Source organism: Phyllobates terribilis, unplaced genomic scaffold (assembly GCF_046119375.1).
Source record: "Phyllobates terribilis strain yellow unplaced genomic scaffold, ASM4611937v1 Scaffold_11__3_contigs__length_659146591, whole genome shotgun sequence".
Taxonomy (NCBI): Eukaryota; Metazoa; Chordata; class Amphibia; order Anura; family Dendrobatidae; genus Phyllobates; species Phyllobates terribilis.
Genome location: NW_027362771.1, coordinates 76,937,567 through 76,958,963, shown reverse-complemented (window position 1 = coordinate 76,958,963; position 21,397 = coordinate 76,937,567). Strand labels below are relative to the sequence as shown.

The 21,397-nt window shown below is 43.2% G+C and overlaps 1 protein-coding gene across 1 annotated transcript in view; it reads left to right on the top strand.

The window, feature by feature from the left end:
• Positions 1-21,397, top strand: part of NSG2 (neuronal vesicle trafficking associated 2) — a 191,885-nt gene that overhangs the window by 12,992 nt on the left and 157,496 nt on the right. Inside the window, exon 3 of the mRNA XM_073651298.1 lies at positions 9,195-9,311. Coding sequence (XP_073507399.1) covers positions 9,195-9,311 — 117 coding nt within the window. The remainder of the gene's footprint in view (positions 1-9,194; positions 9,312-21,397) is intronic.

Genomic DNA, 21,397 nt, shown 5'->3' with positions numbered 1-21,397 from the left:
TTTGGGCTTCTAGCAGTGTGTGGGACTTGGTCTATTAGTCCATCTATACTGACCTCCATCAGGTTGCAAATTAAAAATAATTTTTATCTGCATCTACAGTACCTCTGAAAAAATATTTGGGCTTCTAGCAGTGTGTGGGACTATTTGTATTAGTCCATCTATACTGACCTCCATCAGGTTGCAAATTCAAAATAATTTTTTTCTGCATCTAACCCAGCCAATAGTTTTGGCCTAATACCACAGTTTGGCCACTCAGCTCTGCTCGGTTACCATCCATTGTTTTTTTGTGCAAACAACTCCAGAGTTGTGAATTAGTTAACCACCAAAATGAGTGGAAAAAGGCCTGCTGCTGGTGGAAAGGGGAATAGGCGTGTTGGGAAGGGGAAAAAAGGTTGTGTCCGTGGGGTAGGTGTTAAAGCAACAGTAACATCTGCAGAAGAAAGACCATCTTCCAGCCAAACTAAAATGTCTACTTCTTTTAGCGGACAATGTGATAAGATCCCTTTCTTACGGCCACGCCAATCGCTACAAATTCCAGATGAGGCACAAAAACAGCAGGTGCTTCAACGGATATCAAGTGCTCCTTTAAGTGGGCTCTCCTCCACATCAACTTCAACATCACAAATACTCCAGTCCTCAAAGGTGTCACCCAAATCGCACTTGCTTCCTCACACCTCCCAAATCTCCAGCTGCCCGTCTGAGTATGAGGTAGAACAGATGGTTGAGTCTGCAGAGCTGTTTACTCATACTATAGCCTGGGAATCAGAGGTCGACTCCAGCGCTTCTGTGAATCCAGACGAGGAAATGATCTGCACTGATGCCCAGAATCTTTATGAGTCGGATCCAGGACCAGACGCAGAAGGTTCTGACCATAATGTAGACCCTCATTCCCAAACTGTAACTCCTGTTGGTGGAGACAATGAGGAAGACGATGATAAGACTCAAATACCTGATTGGAGCGACAACTTTAGTTTTTTGTCAGGGCAGGAACAGGTTGGCTCTGAGGACGACGGGTGTGATAACGCACAGGGTGATGATGATGAGGTCGGAGATCCCACTTACTGTCAACCCACAGTCAGCCAAGAGATGAGGTCAGCAGAGGAGGTGGAGGAAGATGCTAGTGACGACGAGGTCAGGTTGCGCCTTCCTGGACAGAGACGTAGTACTGGAAGCACGTCAACAACTGCATCCTCAAACACAACTCTGCCTCTCACCACAAGTCGTGGTGGCTCTTCAGGTCGCATGGGTGCTAAGCCTTGCATAGCCTGGGCATTTTTTCAGATCGATAAAGATGACCCAACTCGTGTTATCTGTAACATTTGTCAGCAAAAGCTAAGTAGAGGCCAAAAAATACATAGTTTGAGTACTTCATGCATGAACCGGCACATGGACATGAAGCATAAGTTGCAGTGGGAAGCTCAGTGTGCTACAATGCGGCCTAGCCGGCCGGGCCAATCACCGTCTGCCATATCTTGTGCATCCGCGGCCTCTTCATCCTCTGTGACTGGGGGGACAGCAGTCACACCTGTTTTGGGGCGCAGACCTGCCACCTCTTTACCCGCAACAGCCAGCGTGATTGGCAGGTCATCATTTTCTTTGGAGGTGGTAACACCAGCTGGTGTTGAGCGCTGTTCGACATCGATAGCACCACCTTTGGATCAAGGCAACCTAACATGTCCGCCTGCATCTTCCTCACAGACCGGCAGTTTGCCGGGGACACCCTTATCAACCCCGTCTAAGCACAATAGCCAGCCCTCGGTCCCTCAGATGTGGACAAGTAAAAGACCATTTCCTCCTAGCCATGAGAAAGCTAAGAGGTTGAATTTCACCATCTGCAAGCTCTTGGCTACAGAAATGCTGCCTTTCCACCTGGTGGACACAGAGGATTTTCGAGACCTTATGTCCGTCGCAGTGCCCCAGTACCAGATGCCCAGTCGGCACTACTTCTCAAAGAAAGGTGTGCCTGCGCTCCACCAGCATGTCGCACACAACATCACCGCTTCTTTGAGAAACTCTGTGTGTGACAGGGTGCATTTCACCACAGACACTTGGACGAGTAGGCATGGACAGGGGCGTTACATGTCGCTGACTGGGCACTGGGTAACTATGGTGACAGCAGGACAAGGGGCTGCTGTCCAAGTCTTGCCGTCCCCACGAGTTGTGCGTCAATCCTCTTTATGTCAAAGTTCCTCCACTGCTTCTGCCTCCTCAACCTCCTCTCGGTCTTCCACCTGCACCCAAAGCCTGTCTGGTCATGCCACAAGCTTTCTAACTGCGCAGAAGGGATCCTGCACACCTCCTTACTATGCTGGCAGTAGGGCTCAACGTCATCAGGCGGTTTTTACATTGAAATGTCTGGGAAATGTGAGTCACACAGCTGAGGAGTTGTGGTCAGCTCTGGAGAACCAATTTCATGAATGGTTGTCTCCACTGGACCTGAAACCAGGGAAGGCCGTGTGCGACAATGCTGCAAACCTGGGTGCGGCCCTTCGCCGGGGCAATGTCACACACGTGCCTTGTATGGCTCACGTGTTGAACCTGGTTGTCCAGCAATTTTTAGCCCACTATCCCAGACTAGATGGCCTTCTGCAGAGGGCACGGTCGCTGTGTGCTCACTTCCGCCGTTCGCATCCCGCAGCTCAGCGACTTACATCTCTACAGAAGTCGTTGGGCCTGCCACTTCACCGGCTAAAATGCGATGTGCCTACCCGGTGGAATTCAACTCTGCACATGTTGCAGCGACTGTGGCAGCACCGACAAGCCCTGGTGCAATACGTTCTGACGTATAGCCTGGGCCAACGAGATTCAGAGGTGGGGCAAATCACGCTGGAGGAGTGGTCTCAGATCAGGGACCTATGCACCCTTCTGCACAGTTTTGAAATGGCGACGAAGATGTTTAGTGCTGACGATGCCATTATCAGCATGACTATTCCGGTGATTTACATGCTGGAGCACATGTTAAACAGAATTCGAAGTCAGGTGGTGGCACAAGAGGAGGTGGAGGAAGTAGAGGAGGAGGAGTTGTATGCGGAAGGGCTAACATCTGCAAGGTCCAGACGGTCGGCAGCACCAAGGCGGCAGGCATGTGAGGGTGGGGGAGATGGTTTTACCAGGGCGCATGGTAGCAGCCAAACTAGTGAGGAAGGTGCAGGAGCCCAGGAAGAAGTGGAGGACGAACTGATGGAAGACTCATCAGATGAGGGAGACCTTGATCACATTTCTGTTGTGCGAGGTTGGGGGGAGAGGACAGAGGAAGGAAGCATGATTGTTACCTCGCCACCAACACAACAGGGACTTGGTGCTCCTGGATGCGCAACACACATGAGTGCCTTCTTGCTGCACTACCTGCAACATGACCCTCGAATTGTGAGAATTAGAAATAATCCTGACTACTGGGTTGCCACACTGTTAGATCCCCGGTACAAAAGTAAATTTGCAGAAATTATTCCTGCCATAGAAAGGGATGCACGCATGCAGGAGTATCAGCAGAGACTGTTGCAGAATCTTACATGTGCTTTTCCACAAAATACCAGTGGTGCACGTAGTGAATCTCACAGTTCCAACTTGCCAACCGTGGGACCGTCAAGTGTTCAGCACTCAAACCGTAACAGAAGCACAGTATCTGCTGGTAACATCAATTTTGCGGAATCATTTCACCACTTTTTTAGCCCATCCTTTGCAAGGCCACAGGAGACAAGAAGTCTGACACATAGTCAACGCCTAGAGACGATGGTACAGGAGTATCTCCAAGTAAACATTGAAGCCACGACTGTGTCACTGGACCCTTGCTCTTTTTGGGCTTCCAATCTGGATAAATGGCCGGAGCTAGCCACTTACGCCTTGGAGATCTTGTCATGCCCCGCAGCCAGCGTTCTGTCTGAACGTGTGTTCAGCGCTGCTGGTGGTGTGCTGACAGATAAGCGCACGCGGCTCTCCACTGATAATGTAGACAGACTCACGTTCATAAAGATGAACAAATCATGGATCTGAAACGACTTTTCTACCCCTGTGTCATCCTGGGGAGAGTAAAAGCTTGATGATTGGTTAAAATCACCCTACCAACCGTTTTAAGCATTCAAATTACTAATCATGTTTATCTGTATCTTGACTGGAAAATAATTTGGGCTTTGTAGCAGTGTGCAGCACTGATCCTATTAGGCCATCTATACTAAAGCTTCACCAGATTTAAAATTAAAAATAATTTTTAGCTGCATCTAGTCCGGAAAATAATTTTGGGGCTCCGAGATGCGCAAGGCACATAAGTGCCTTCTTGCTGCACTACCTGCAGCATGACCCTCATATTGTCAGAATTCGAAGTAATCATGACTACTGGGTTGCCACACTCTTAGATCCCCCAAACTTTTCGATCAACCTTTTCATTTTAATAAAGACCAAAAAAATGGTCATTTTTGAAATTATAAGCATTAGCAGGTTGTTAGAAACTGAAATCAAACAGTTTTCAACTCAAAACTTTATTCTAGGTGATGTTACATTTTCACATAGGACCCCTTGTTCGAAAGGAGCTTCTGAACTCTCTCGTCCATTGAATTTGTCAGGTTTTGGATGGTTTCTGCTTCAATTGTTTTGCATGAGGACAGAATACCCTCCCAGAGCTGTTGCTTAGATGTGAACTGCCTCCCGCCATCATAGACACTCCTTTTAATGATGCTCCAAAGGTTCTGAATGGGGTAGAGGTCAGGGGAGCATGGGGGTCACACCATAAGTTTGTCCCCTTTTATGCCCATATCAGCCAGAGATGCAGATGTTTTATGTGCAGCATGAGATGGTGCATTATCATGCAGAAAAATGATCTTGCTGTGAAATACACGGTTCTTCTTCTTGAACCATGGCAGGAAGTGCTGTTTGAGAAAATCCACATACATTATGGAGTTCATCTTTAGCGCCTTCAGGGATCCTAAAGGGGCCGACAATCTCTCTCCCCATGATTCCAGCCCAAAACATTACTCCACCTCCTCCTTGTTGGCGCTGTAGCCGTGTTTGCGTGGGGTGTCCATCAACCAGCCATCCTCCACTCCATCCATCTGGACCATCGAGCGCTGCACGGCACTCATCCGTGAACAAAACAGTTTTGAAATCAGTCTTCATGTAATGTTTGGCCCACTGGAGCCGTTTCTGCTTGTGTGAAGTGGATAGAGGAGGTCGACAGGATGGCGCATGCACAGCTGCAAACCTCTGAAGGACCCTGCATCTTGTTGTTCGGGGGACGTTGGAGGCACAAGCAGCTTCAAAAACTTGTCTGCTGCTATGACAAGGCTTTTTTGCCGCTGCTCTTTCAACCTGACGTAATTGCCTGTAGGAAAGAGTCCTCAATTTGCCCTTATCAGCACGCACACGTGTGTACTGTGAATCAGCTACATACTTCTTGATTGCCAAGACACTTCATCCTGATCATCGCACAATGTTGATTGTAGTCATGCCTTGACCTAAACACTCCACAATTTGTTGCTTCTCAGCAGCTGACACATCCTTTTTCTTTCCCATTTTGGCAGAAAATGTAGGCTGCTTAATAATGTGAGAGAGCCTTCTTAAGTAGTCTTGCCTTTCATTGGACACACCTGCCAAACTAATTAGCACAGGTGTCTGCAATTGCTTACAGTGATATAAAGAGCCCTGACACACATCACCATCAATGAGTTTAACTGACAAACAAACAAATTCTTCCCTTATCACTCCTAAACACTTTTTGTATAATAATTTGGAACGCAGTGTACATGTGCTTTTCCACAAAACACCAGTGGTTCACGTAGTGAATCTTACAGTTCTAACTTGCCAACCGTGGTCTGTATGGAGTTGTTCAATAAAGGGCCCAAAATTAAGATAACATAGATGGGAGAGGTCTCTATGAATAGGAATTCCTAAGTATTTGATACCCTGTGAGGGCCAGGCAAAGGGAAAGTTGGACTGGATGGAATCCTATATGGATTTGGGGAGGGAGACATCGAGGGCCTCAGACTTCGCTGCATTGATTTTAAAATTTTACCATGTAACAAAGTGATCTATTTCAGCCATAACAGCATGGATGGATATATGTGATTGAGTGATATATACTAGGACATCATCAGCAAATAGAGAGCACTTGTACTCGGTGCCTCCCACCTCAATCCACCTAATATTGGGGTTATGGCGAATTGATGAGAGCAGGTGCTCCGTCACTAGGATGTATAAGAGAGGGGACAGAGGACATCACTGCCTTGTCCCATTGGTGATTGTGAAAGGTGATGAAAATGTTCTGACGCACCCCCTGGGCCTTGGGACACCCGGAGCTGGACCCTTTTTGGTGGATGCTGGTGGTTGTAGTCTTCGTGGCGGCGACCCAGTTCCGTGGCTCAGGGCGGTCAAACCAGTGGCGGAACTATTTATGTGGTTTTCATGTTTAAATGTCCGACTACGCCACCCGTGGATTGCGGTCAGAGTGAACCGCCGCTACAGGGCAGACCACTGAGGCTGGTGTTGTGGGTGCAGCAGAGCGTAGCATAACTCCCCACGGGAGGAGTATAGCCTCAGGGCAGTGTATGCGGAGGATGGGGGTGATGGTGCAGGGCAGCAGCAGTAACGACACGGAGTCAGTGATGCAGTTCAGGGCCTTTACTCACAGTTCTTATTATCCAGACCACGTCTGCAGGTAACGGCTGCCCACGTCGTACTGTGCTCACCAGGTGAGGGGCTCAGACAACTCCCAGATAACTTTGGAGCACTTCACAGGACCCCCTTTGTGTGTCCTTTGTCTGGCCTTTCTTACCAACACTTCTGTCCGGCTGCCTCGGGCCTCCTCTTGGTAAACTTGGCGCCAGTTTCCCTGACCCTATGTGGTGCCTTCCTAGCGGGTGTAGCGAGGGGCTGCGCCACATAAAATGTCAGAGCCTCCGGTTTCTAGCTGAGGGTCGTTTCCTGCCTCCACTAGTTCGGGGACCGGTCTCCCCCTTTGGCCTGACCCCTCCACGCAGGTGGATTCGGGCGTGCGGTGGCGACTCGCCCGTCCGCACCCCTGGGATCCCTTCATTCCTCGTTCCTGGAGCCTTCTCCGCTCCTCTTCCTTCCTTCTCCCTCTTCCAGGCCTGGGCCTCTGTTACTAGGCCCTCCTCCGGAGCAGAGCTCATGCAGAGCCCCTGCTCCCTGCCACTTCTGCTCAGACTTCTCTGCACTGAACTAAGATGGTGCCCACCTTTTATACTCCCTTCTCAATGCACCCAGGAACTGCTTCCTCCCTGCTCCTGCACTACAGGGTTCCCCTTCCTCAGTGTTCCCTCCCCCCACTCCAGCCAGGGACAGGGACTGTCGTGCCCATCTCAGGGGCATATTGGTCGCCCTGCCCCACGGCAATGTGGTGTAATGCATGCAGGTGTCGGGTCCTGATCCACACTCCATCCTTACCTGAGAGTGAGATATCACACCTCTGGGTGAGGTGCAATACGTCTGTAGCAACCGAGCCCTCAGGGTGCTACAGTTCCATTTATCTTCAGCCTAGGTGACGTATTGCGATACAGGGCCGTGATTTTGGCTATAAAAGGGTCCCCTAGACCCCTACCCCAAGCTTTTTAAGAGAATCATATATGGCGTGCCAGGAGACTCTATGGAATGCTTTCTCAGCATCCAACGAGAGTATCTAATTACAAATTTTTAACTGCATCTAGCCCAGGAAATACTTTGTGCCTAGTAGCAGTGTCTGCTAGTGAGCGGATTATCCCGGCTGTTAAGCAAGCTGCACCACCTGTAGTTTAGACACTTAATTTTTTCAAAGGAAATGCTTCGGGACCATGGGATACTTAGTGAAGAGCATCAGGAGGCACCCCAAGGCATAGGGGCTGGGACTGGCAGTAGGATGCCTTGCGGTGGACAGCCGAGCTCGATCCTTATAAAAGCTTTTTAACTGCAGCAGCTTTAGTGGACGCTACTGGAGCTGGAATTACCGCGGCTGCTGGCATGAGACTTGCCCTCCAATAGATCCTTGTAAATGGATTTAAAGTGTATTCATTCAAATTAGAGAGACAATTTAAATTAAAAAGCTTAGAGCTGCCTCCACCACAGGGGGGCTCGCTCGACCCACCAGCGGACAGGCACCAGTATTGGGAGAGGGGGGCTGGCCGTCAGGGTTCACCGCGGCTCTGGCACAAACCCGGCGACACGGAGGTGGCACGGGCAGGAGCGGACTGGCCGTGTCGGCTTTTCACTTTTTGGATTTTAGAAGGGCATGACATGCCTATATCTGTGTCTCCCCCTCCTTTTACTCCTCCACCTCTTTTATTTTCGCATGACTATATGTACTTGTCACTTTTCCATGTGTTAGTTATGTCTTCTGAGCAGTTTGTCAGCTTTTGGACACCTTTGAAGGTGTTTTCTATGTGTTTCTATGTGTTTTTGTTTGCCTGCCATTGGTTTTAACGGTGTTCGAAGGTGTTCGACGAACAGTTCGACGAACAGTTCGGCGAACACACGGGTGTTCGACGAACCGAACCGAACTCGAACACTACGGGGGTGGCTCAACACTACCGATCACATTATCATTCATCTATAACATGATGGAAATGCCATAAAAATCAATTTTAATAGATTGGACAATGAGCCAGAGATTCTTTTCAGAGGCATCCTTGTATAAAAAGCTGTTGTTCTAACTAAACTCAACCTTTTAGGCTGCGTGCCCACTATGCGTTTTTCAAGCGTTTTTGCCGCGGAGTTTCAGCAGCGAAAACGCTTAAAAAACACTTGGTAATATGTGCCCCATGGTCCCCAATGATAATCCGCATGTGCTGTGCACATGCTGCAGAAATTTCCGCTGCGGATTATCATTGCGGAAAAATACGCAGCATGTCCATTAATTTTGCGGGCACGCAGCGTAATTGCCGCCATTGACTTGCATTGAATCGCTTAATATCCGCATCACTACATGTGCACATGCGGATATGAAGCGATTCAATGTGCGGATGGTACCCGGGTCTGGAGAAAAGCGCTTGATAACCCGCATGCAGAAATGCATGCAAAAACGCTTGATAAACGCTTCTACCTGGCAGGAAAAACGCATGTAAAATCCGCATGCATTTTTCCTGCCAGAGAGAAGCGGAAAAAATATGCAGCATTTCTGCATCATGGGCACTTAGCCTAATACAATACAAATATGGAAACATTTCTAGTGGTCTACACTATGATCTTGAAATTTTTAATATTCGGATGTATTTTAGGTGGTTGTCAAGACAAGGACAGAGTATCAATCGGAACAAAAGAACAAGAAAATTAGAGTGCCAAAAATTGCAGAGTTCACTGTGAGCTTCACGGATGGGGTGACTGAGAGGTTAAAGGTACTGTATCTGTATTCTTGTCTGTGATTACCTTAGTTCCAGTTGCTTGCTTGGTACAGATGATTCTGAAAATGTATTTATTTTTTTAAGTCCAAAGTTTAAAAATTCTGTTTGGTGAAAATTGCCCTCTTTCAATTTTTGTTTTTCACAAATTGCACAAACTTTTATTAAATAAAGAAATAAACTACTTGCAAACTGGTTCAACTTGGTAGACATATGTCATAATTCATCCATAATAACTACGTAACTTACATCTATTATTCTTGATATGTCTTTTTAGAGAATGGCATCCTGTTTTTTTATATGGAGCACCAAATCCTCATGTATAGAGAGTTTAAAAATAACATTTTGTCTTTCTGCAGTTGCCATTAAAGAAAGCTTAGGAACGTATTGCATATCTTTTATATTAAATAAGCCCTCCCCCCAAAAAATGTATTGCTTAATCCTTTGTTAATTTATATGTAGTGTAGTGTAAGTGTAGTAATATAGTTGCCGATCGCCGTCTTCCCCGGTTTCTAGTGCCGCTCTGATCCTCTTCTGAGTCACGTGACTGTTATTCTGAATTGCCGGATCACTTGCCGGATTGATCTAGAGCTTGAAGTGGCTTTTACAATGTAAATTTATGTAGCGTCAGAACGAGACTACATAGACTTACATTGTAAAAGCTACTTCCGACTCACTCATAGTGCATAGAGTTAGCTGGATGTCACCCAGAAGAGAAGCAGAGCATCACTGGATACTGAGGAAGATGACAATCGGTGAGTATAATACGGCATTTACACACTTTGCCTATACATTTACACATGTTTAGGCAATAAAAAATTTGATGGGAGTGCTTTTTTAAACTCATTGGTAAGACAGCATGCAGAAAACTCCTTTGCTCCTTATGGATAGGATGATTTTGATGGCTTTTACCTTTGAGATACAGATCTACAAGCAGTTCTACACACAAAATGTTAAAAAAAATAATTAGGACTATTTGAAAATTTTCTTTTCCATTTAAGATGAATTATACACAAAATAAAATCATATGCCATTATGGAAATAGCTTTTATTTATTTTTTCATTTGGATAAATTCATGAAAAATTATAACATTTTATGCATACCGATCCTAAACAAACTTATGATAACATGACCACAGACAAACCTCTCTGTAGTCTGAACAGACTGCAACATTTTCTAATAATTCCTTAATTTTTTCCATTGCACTTTTAAAAGGAATCTGTCAGCAGGTTTTTAATATCTAACCAGAGAACAGCATGATGTCGAAGCTGAGACCCTGATTCCAGTGATGTGTCACTTGCTGCAGATCTAGCAGTGCTTAGAATACTTAGCCTTACATAACCCCTCCCACACCACTGATTGGTAGCTTTCTGTGTACAGTGTACATTGACAGTACGCTGCTTATCAGTGGTGGGGGCAGGGTTACACAGAGCAGTTGACCAGGAGGCACGAGACACCTAGTCCTGTAGTGATAATCTCCTGCTGATAAAACACTGATTTTACTGACACAGCCTAGTAAGTGATATATCACTGGAATGAGGCTCTCAGTGCTTACATGATGCTGCTCTTAGACCACATTGCTAAAACCTGCTGAAAGATTCCCTTTAAAAATACTCTGTAAAAACTAAAAAGAGTGGATTGTAAGAACCTGCACAAATATTTTCTTAAATATTTAAATATTTCCGTACACCGCTGCTGAGCTTCCTCAACCAGTCACAGATACATGTACTTTTAGCCTGAGGTTAAAAAAATATCTGTGAATTATCTTCCATCACACTTTATATGAATGTGATAAATAAATATAGTCTGGCTATGCCTGGCCTATAGTTTGCTCTTCTATTGCAAATCCAGTCTTGGTAAAAGTAGATGAAGAATGACTCATTATTACCCATGATCAGTGCTTGCTTTGTCATGTTCTCTATGCTTTTTATGATTTATTATTATACCTTTGTTTATCTCTCTTTGTACCGACTATCACAACATTGTGCGTTTCATTCCTCTGAAGAGCGCTGCCAATCTTCTTCTATTAACTGCCATTATCTACAATTTTAAGGTCTTCAGCAAGCCCAACATTAGTAAATGGTGTCATGCTTTCCAAAGATTTGAAGTGCAAAGATGCTCAATGCATTATTTTATTTATCACCAAGTATTATAGAACTTTGTACTGTGCAGTAATATTTAGGCCACAATCTTATTTTTACCCTCTGCCACAAACAGGCTGGCAAAGGGATGGGATACAGTCAAATGCTTAATGTAATTGAGTCATTACTGTGAATCTGTGTTTAGTACAACGCTGCACTTTTCAGGTCATTTCTTTTTAAAGTTTAGCATTTCTGGATGACTCAGCTTTAAAGTTAGAATTCCTTATTGCTGCTCAAGACGATAGTTGCACAATAATTTAGTGAATTCAATTATGTCATTTTCTGTCTGTAACAAAGATTCTGCTGGGTCAGATATTTGTGGGAAGTGACCATAAATAATAAAAAAAAAAATAACCAATAAAATATACAGTACGCCATGTCAAGATGTAAAAAAAAGTATTAGTTCTATGTTTGTTATTTATTTTTTTAAAGAAAGTTCCTCAACGGAATTCTTGAGATGTTTTTCGGAAAGGGATGAGAAATATAGCAGTAATCACGTGGCAGACATTTTTATGGACTACTTGTCTAACACTCAGCTAAAGATATTCTCACTTGAACCTAAATTACTATATATTTTACTTCTCTTTTAATTATGTGTATATGAATCTCGAAAACCTCCACATTTTTGTATGACTGTCCAGAAAAATGGATCTAAAGTGACTGGGGCTTATGGATAAGTGCTCCAATGGGGCATTTTCAGGATATCTCCGTGTTTTTCCCTAGTGAGTTCCCTAGTGATGAGTGATGCTAAGGGATGGGATTCAATGCGCTCTGCATACAGGAGAGGTGACCAGCTCTGAGGCTCGGTCTAACAAACTACACACAAGTCAATACTGTTCCCTGGAATTTTGGCACTGATTCATCAAAGCTTTTATGCCAGAAATCTTGTGTAAAACTTTTTGAAAAGTTGCAAAATTGTTGTGCATCAAAGTTGTGCAAACATTTTGCAACTTCTGGCGTTTTCATACTAGTTTGGGGCGGGACAGGGTGTGGTTAGTCTAATTAATGATGAGCTGTGGCGTTCCTTACACCACTCATCTTACTACAGTCTCTAACTTGCCTGATTGATTTGGAGATGTTCATCTCTTAATGAATCAGGCACCTCTGGCGCCATTGCGCCTTCTCATCAAGGTTAGTGTGAACAATTTTGGGCCTATGTGTTCCCTGCTGGCCGGTTAGGATATTACCCTATAAAACAGCTAGAGCTACCCACTCTTTCCTTCTTTCTAAATGATTTGTGATATCAGACATCTAGATATATAGCTCATTTACCTCTCTAGCACACAATGGCCCTTTTACATCATTGCCTTTGCACCTCTTTTTTTGTCTAGTTTTGTGTTTTTGGACCTTTTGTTTGTTTGCACCTAATGTATTATTCTATTTGCTTCTTTCTTTAAGTCTATTTTATATGTGCTCTTTTGTTTGTTGTCCTATTTGTGGGAGGAGTTTAGCGATTCCTGATGTTTTCACCTGATTCATCAATTGCATCATTGTAAAAGTTGCTAAATTTTGAGCAACTTCATTCCAGTATATTTTTGAGTATATCATTATTTCGGCGCAATGTTTGGGCCATTTTGAGAAACCTTTGGGGCAAACAAGTCTCAGAAACAGTTCAAGACTGAAAAAAATACCATTTTTGACTTTGTGCCAAATTCATGAAGGACCTGCACCATTTTGAAGAATATGGCAGAGAAATGGCAACTAATTCCATAAGACAATATAGGAAAGTGACTTAAAAAGATACGCAAATAATGAATCGGGACAAATCTGTTTTCAGAACGTTTTTATAACCCATCCCTTCATTAAATGTTCTCTTATACATATACATTCTTCATCATGTATTGAGACCATGTCAATTACTATACTCAAAATACATGGTGGTTTGTGGGCCAGGTAGATGTGGGTCTGAAGTGCTTTACAGCCTTACATTAAATGGTCTGTACCAGGGACCTCTTTATTATTAGATAAAACTTAATTTATTTTGTGCTGGCTTAATATAATTAAACTAAGCAAATGACAATTTCAATGAATTACCAAATTTGAGGAGTGAAATGATAGCTTAAAATTAAAACTGAAAATTTATTGATGGACATTTTCCATCATATTTCCAATGTTTTGCCTTTAAACTTGTGTCTGACACTAGAGTAATAGTCCAGGACATTATAGGAAGCACAATACTTTTCATCTGAGTTAGGTACAGACAGTGTATCCATTGGCTATGGTTGTGGCCAAATATACAGTATCTGGTCTTTCTTATGGTAGTCAGTAACTTGAGATGAGCTATTTATTTCCTGCTGGCTGCTTTACAGGTGCCCCAATATCTTAGATAGCGACTTATAGATATCTATACCAATTCCCCCATAACCATGAACATCTTCTTGGATGTCTGTTTATGTGTTCTTTATAAAAACCCAGACCCCACCTCTAGCTGTTACTTATCTAGTGTGAAAACTGAAGGATTGGCCCTTTGAATTCAGACTTTCCAATCCTTCTCTCGTCATCTGTTGGAGAAGAGTAAGGAGGCCCCCATACATTAGATGGTTGGCCAATCCCACCAAAACGGCAGGTTCAGAACACTTTAATGTACAGTACAGACCAAAAGTTTGGACACACCTTTTCATTTAAAGATTTTTCTGTATTTTCATGACTATAAAAATTGTACATTCACACTGAAGGCATCAAAACTATGAATTAACACATGTGGTATTATATACTTAACAAAAAAGTGTGAAAAAACTGAAAATATGTCTTATACTCTAGGTTCTTCAAAGTAACCACCTTTCGCTTTGATGACAGCTTAGCACACTCTTGGCATTCTCTTGATGAGCTTCAAGAGGTAGTCACCGGAAATGGTATTCACTTCACAGGTGTGCCCTGTCAGGTATAATAAGTGGGATTTCTTGCCTTATAAATGGGGTTGGGACCATCAGTTGTGTTGTGCAGAAGTCTGGTGGATACACAGCTGATAGTCCTACTGAATAGACTGTTAGAATTTGTATTATGGCAAGAAAAGCTAAGTAAAGAAAAATGAGTGGCCATCATTACTTTAAGAAATTAAGGTCAGTCAGTGCGAAAAATTGGGAAAACTTTGAAAGTGTCTCCAAGTGCAGTTGCAAAAACCATCAAGTGCTACAAAGAAACTTGCTCACATGAGGACCGCCCCAGAAAAGGAAGACCAAGAGTCACCTCTGCATCTGAGGATAAGTTTATCGGAGTCCCCAGCCTCAGAAATCGCAGGTTAACAGCAGCTCAGATTAGAGACCAGGTCAATGCCACACAGAGTTCTAGCAGCAGGCACATCAGCAGGCACATCTCTTCAATAACTGTTAAGAGGAGACTTTGTGCAGCAGGCCTTCATGATCAAATAGTTGCTAGGAAACCACTGCTAAAGACAGGCAACAAGCAGAAGAGACTTGTTTTGGCTAAAGAACACAAGGAATGGACATTAGACCAGTGGAAATCTGTGCTTTGGTCTGATGAGTCCAAATTTGAGATCTTTGGTTCCAACCACCGTGTCTTTGTGCGACGCATAAAAGGTGAACGGATGGACTCTACATGCCTGGTTCCCACCGTGAAGCATGGAGGAGGAGGTGTGATGGTGTGGGGGTGCTTTGCTGGTGACACTGTTGGGGATTTATTCAAAATTGAAGGCATACTGAACCAGCATGGCTACCACAGCATCTTGCAGCAGCATGCTATTCCATCCGGTTTGCGTTTAGTTGGACCATCATTTATTTTTCAACAGGACAATGACCCTAAACACACCTTCAAGCTGTGTAAGGGCTATTTGACCAAAAAGGTGAGTGATGGGGTGCTACGCCAGATGACCTGGCCTCCACAGTCACCAGACCTGAACCCAATCGAGATGGTTTGGGGTGAGCTGGACCGCAGAGTGAAGGCAAAAGGGCCATCAAGTGCTAAGCATCTCTGAGAACTCCTTCAAGATTGTTGGAAGACCATTTCCGGTGACTACATCTTGAAGCTCATCAAGAGAATGCCAAGAGTGTGCAAAGCAGTCATCAAAGCAAAAGGTGGCTACTTTGAAGAACCTAGAATATAAGACATATTTTCAGTTGTTTCACACTTTTTTGTTAAGTATATAATTCCACATGTGTTAATTCATAGTTTTGATGCCTTCAGTGTAAATGTACAATTTTCATAGTCATGAAAATACAGAAAAATCTTTCAATGAGAACGTGTGTCCAAACTTTTGGTCTGTACTGTATATGAGGGCATGGAGTTGTGATAGGTGACTGCAGGGTATCTGCATTGTTTCATAAGAGTTACAGGTAAGACTTTGTCCATGCTAGCATTTTGATATTCTATTTGTCTGTTCCGTTTTTAGGAATTAAACATATTATTTTTTAATACTTTTAATATTTGGCCATTCTATTTTTATGTTGAAAATAAGTTTCTTTGTAAATACCTTGCTTTGCAGTGACTGCCTGTGAGCGGCGCTATCCTTAGCCGCAGACAGGCATCACGTGCCCCCTCGCAGATGTCACATCAAGTGAGGCACGGCAACAGTGACTCTGTCCCCGCAGTGGATGCTGGGTTGTGGGCGTGGTTGCCCATCATGTCACACCTAGTATACACCGCGCGCTTTCCCAGTGAATGAGGAGAGGGAGCGCGCGGTGGATGCTGAGTGTGACGCGCGGGGTAACCCCGCCCACAGCCCATCACTCACCGTGGAACGCAGAAGACAAAGACCCCCGGCTGCTGCCAGCACTTGTCGTGACGTCAGTGGATGTCAGAGCCGGCTGCAGCCAGGGGTCACATGATGCCTGTGAGCGGCCAGTGATAGCTCCACAAAAAAATAGAATGGCCAATTATTAATAGAAGTGGACAACCCCTTTAACGTCAAAATAGTTTTTTTTTGCATAGCTTATTGAAACCAAAGTAGAAAGTATTGATTATTTTGGAGACTGTCTGGGTTCTTAGGTGTCATTTGTTTTTCGAAGAGAAGAAAAAGTTCTGCGTGATGCAATTTTTTTTTGCCTTTCTAAAAACAGACACATAATGAAAATCAGACAAACTCCATAATATTCAATGGGGTCCCTCTTCTTTTATTTGCATCAACGTGTAAGGGGAGGTTATGGCGCAATTAAATTGTTAATATATGCTTTGAATGCGAGAGTAGTAATCCTACCAACACAGACCCCACCTGTGGTGTTTGATGTTTTTCTTTACATAGAGGATTTAATAATAAGGCTCACCGCATCCATAGTTCTTATCGTGTTTCTTGCCTTAGTCTGTATGGGTGCCGATGCTCCAGTAGACCATCCACTTCACAAATATAGAGAAAAAGAGTGACACATTCAAGGAATAATAATGGAATCTTCTTTATTGCTGAACAAAGATGGATAAAAAACCCTGTGCAATGAAAAAGGTTGACATGATAGCCATGAAAGGCTACGGACCTTTATTCCTTGGATGTGCCGCTCTTTTTCTCTAGCGTTTATCTCTATGTACTTTTCCCTTTTTGTGTCTGTCTTGTATCTGATTTGTATACAAGTTAGAAGAGAGCCATGCTCCAATTAGAGTTGTATTGCGGGCTGGGTTGATGATGGCCAACACTGAGGGAAGCAGGAGGAGGCAGTTGTGTGCGAGGATGCCAGTTAGCTGTAGGGAGAATCAAGCTGTGGACACTACATAGTGAGGACCTGATTACAGGGTTTGGAACACAAGTTCGGAGTACTGAAGTATGCTATTCTCAAGAAAAGAAGAACGTGGACGTGCTCATCATTGGACACACTGCTTAGTCTTCTAAATAAAGTTCTTCTGGTTGCCATGCCTGCTGAAGTAAAATGTGATATTTCAGGTCCCTATCTTCAGGAGCTCCCAGTTTCCTTTGCTCATGAAGATGACAGTTCAGGCCAGCAGCATGGCTGAGCCACTGGCCCAAACTGCGTGATCTCTCGAATTCTGTTAGCAGAGGCATCTGAGCAGAGCGGCACTGAGGCAGGTCAGATCCAGTGTTTGCAATTTTACGAGATGCGCCAACAAGCAGTATGGCAAACAGCTTGCAAGCGTGCGCTCAATGGGTAATCCTGGCAATGGGCAGTGCATTAAAAATCCCTCTGTTCTTAAGAATAAAGGTTTTTTTTTTAATAAGAGTTAAGTTGCAAATTTGCTTGCGTCTTACCCATTTAATAGGATGAGACAATCCCTTTAAGTAGAAGCTGGTGATCAAAGAAATAAGCTGCCTTCTGTCAGTGTGACACCTCTCTTACAAACCGATCTGTTTTCACATAAATTTCGTCTGTCTGTTCATTAAAAGAAAACACACAATTAGAATGTGAAAAAGCAAGTGTAAACGTAGCTCAGCTTGTCTGGTCAGACAAATAGGCTAGTGATCTATTTCTCCCCCATTCTTTACCATGCAGTTATGTCTGTTCAGATTAGTTGCTGCTTATAAGAATAAGCCCAACCATAAGTAAGGATAAAATAATAACAAAGTACAAGGAACTAAACCACTGGCGGACACAGACAATGAGGCCACTTTGTAAGAACAGTACATGGGCTCTTTGCAGTCCAATAACTCATCATAATGCACTTTTCCACCTGCTTTGCGTGTAAACCTGGCCCCCTTACCTCTTGCACAGGTTGCACCAATGATATGTCCGCCCCTGAACTACACCACTAGTGAGAAAATAAAGATCAGGTAACTTCCTCACATACTCACATATACTGAGCTAATTATGCTGCAGTAATTAATTATATTGGTGGATTCTGCTTTAACTGAAAACAAGTAGTCTTTTAATTAGTTCGACAAAAATGCTGATTGGAAGCGAGATCTGTCTAAGGAGCTGGCACAGCGAAAACAAATCATTTGCTTTTTGTTTGTGCCAATTATTAGGGGCATCTGTGGTAACGGAATAATAGTTTATCAACAACGTGTTACCATTTCTAACAATAGATTTTTGTGTCATGGCACAATCACAAAGATTATGGCAAATTGTATTTGTGTGAGAGCTGTTACAAATCTAATCAGAAGAATTTATTATTGAATTTATAGTGTATATATATATATATATATATATATATATATATATACACTTGGTTTGTCTGTTATAATTTCCTTTAATGTATAGCAATTCTGTAATGCATACAATGCATAACTGTGTGGCATTTCTAAATGTAGTATATTACTGTCATGGGTGTGTCAGAAGTGACAGACAGTCGCCCTGCAGTTGGTTGCAGGAGATCTCTACGTTTAGCATTGCAAAAATCTTCTTAGAGGCTGTCTCTCTAGGACCCAGTGGCTACCTTCCTCTGGCTAATTAACACCCTGACCTGGATGAATGAATACCGGCTGTCTGCTAGAGGGAGGTGCCGGCGATACTAACATTACCCTTTGTGAAGTCTTGGAGCAAATGCATTACTTCATCCTCTCTGGAACTATGAGGACGGGTGTTCATCTCTCTGAAGTCGACTAAAATCTAAGCTATCTTCCCTTGTTTGTTCCCCCCTGTTGTCTTTAGTAGTCAGTGGGGATCGACTAGCGCTCATCACCCTCCCTCCCTTCCCTAGCCAGAGCCAAACGCCAGGGAAAGACAGGGCGAGGTTCGTGTTCGGCGATTGGTGAAGAGCCAATACAGGGACGTTAGTGGAGACAAGGTGCTATTAGATCAGCCTAGGAGGTCTCCACTCCCCCCATTTCCCTAGAGTCTGGGCTCCCTTTTCCTCTTTCCTTTGTGTTGTACTAAGTATTTCCCACACCTTGTGTGACAATTACATTGACAATCTGTTTTTAGTAGTGCAGCATTTAACAATATAACCATAAGATGTATTACTAACAATAGATTGGCGCATACCATGTACTTGTAGTAGTTTCTCTCCATACCCAAATTTAGCTCAATGATAAACTATCATTTTGGAATCTAATCTTAATCTGAATTCTCCCTCATTTGTGTCTCAGGAAACATTTACCATTGATACATTTTTATAATAGAGTGTTCTTACTTGTTTACTGAATCTTTCCTTCTTTCTTTCCTTCTTTCTTTCTTTCTCATTTAAACGGGCTCTCCTGTACTGGACAACCACTGCTTAATCACTTCAGAGCCCCATTTAAAATAAAAACACATTCCTGCAATGTCAGCACTGCTATTCTTGGCATTTCACGTGACATTATTGTTTCAAATAACCACTGCAGCCACTCCACTCTGACAAAATAGTAAAGGCTGCAACCAATCAGTGAAGCTGATTGGCTCTAGTGAACACGTGACACTGTTATGTCACGTGCTCCACTGGGAATAGTGGCATTGCATAAACTGTACCACTGTAGGAGGTGAGTATCTGTGGTTTTTATTTTAAATCAGTCCCTGAAGTGATTACGCCTTGTTATTCAGTATTGCACAACCCCTTTAACCTGCATTAGGCCCTACACTTAAGGGCTTTATACATGGGGGAAAAATCATCAGAAAGATCATTCACAATTATTGGCAAGTGTAAACATACACAGTGATCAAATGATGAAGGATTTAATTCATCACAGTGAAAGATATAGTACAAATCAATGATAAATAATTTACAGTACAGTAGAAAGAATGACACTCAGATTTATCTCTCTGGCCTAGGTGTTACCTCTCAGCTTTCCAAATATCCTCTTTTTTTCTCCTGCTTTCTAAAACAAGGAAACCTGTATTATTCTTCATCTCCCCACCTCACTCATCTCCAGAACTGTCATTCACAGTCAGTGGTGCCACACTTTCACTTTTTCACAATTCACCCCTTAGTCCAACCTTTGATTCTGCTAAAGCCTTTTAAAGCCTTTTAAACAGCACTTCCAAGCTCTTCAAGCTCCTTCTTCCTTAGCCTCAAAAGTATTACTTAGACTCGTTCTTCCCTCAACTTCAAATCAACCAAATGCTAGTTCATGATTTTGTGGAGTGCACTTACATAGTGAGGGCATCCTCCCTAATCTAATAATATGGCTCTCACCAATAGGCTATAAGCTTGGTGCACTACATGTAACTATGTGACTGGCACCTTATACAAGTCTTAGTCGTGTGCATCTGTAACTAACTAGCACCACCCCATGGATGATAGGTGCGTGAGTGGCTGTTCATTATTATTGTGCCTTTTATCATGGATGCCTCTCTGTATCCTGCAGTATATTAGCACTTTGATCAGGTATTGGTAAGTATGGCCTTTTCTCTGTGATGTTTTTTCAGACATTCTCACTTGGGTGAGATGAAGCTATAGTGATACGGCCACCACTAACAGTAGATAGGTATATGACCGGACTGCAGTGCTTGTAGGGTCACCGCAACCCTTACAAACAGCTGAGCAGCTTTCGTTTCTAGGGTGCTCATAACTTATGCAAGAGCTGTTTGTGTGCTCTTTCATCAATCATTCCCCTTGCTTTTTCAGTTGGATAAAACGTTGCTATAGCAACTTTAGTGTCACATTATGTAGGAGACAATTGCAAATGTCAGACATTTATAGTCACATTGTCAGAGAAGGTCTCATTGGAAAAATTGATAACAAAACCTCATACGAATACATTAGGTAAAAAGTTTTGGGATTTTATCAAGAAGTAGAGTAAAGAAAAATACACATTCTCTTTAATTAAAATCATGTTTAATTAATACGGTATTCCCATTTGAGACATTCATGACATGTCCGGAGAATATACCATGGATAACAATACCTTTCACCCACCTATGGTGTAATATTTTTTAGAATCTATACATGTATTATTTTTAATTCATTTTCCATTTTATTTTCTTATATAGAACCATTAATTCTTTATAAGCGAAAAAATAGTCAAGCCTCACAAATCGCGTTCATGATTAAGTATGTGTTCACCTGAAACGCGTTGATGCGAACGTTACACTAACGCAAATGCACCTGTCATCATGAATTTTCATGTCCTGTGTATGGATTTAATTTCAATTAAGAAGAATCTGTTTGTGAAGCTGGACTATTTCTTCACT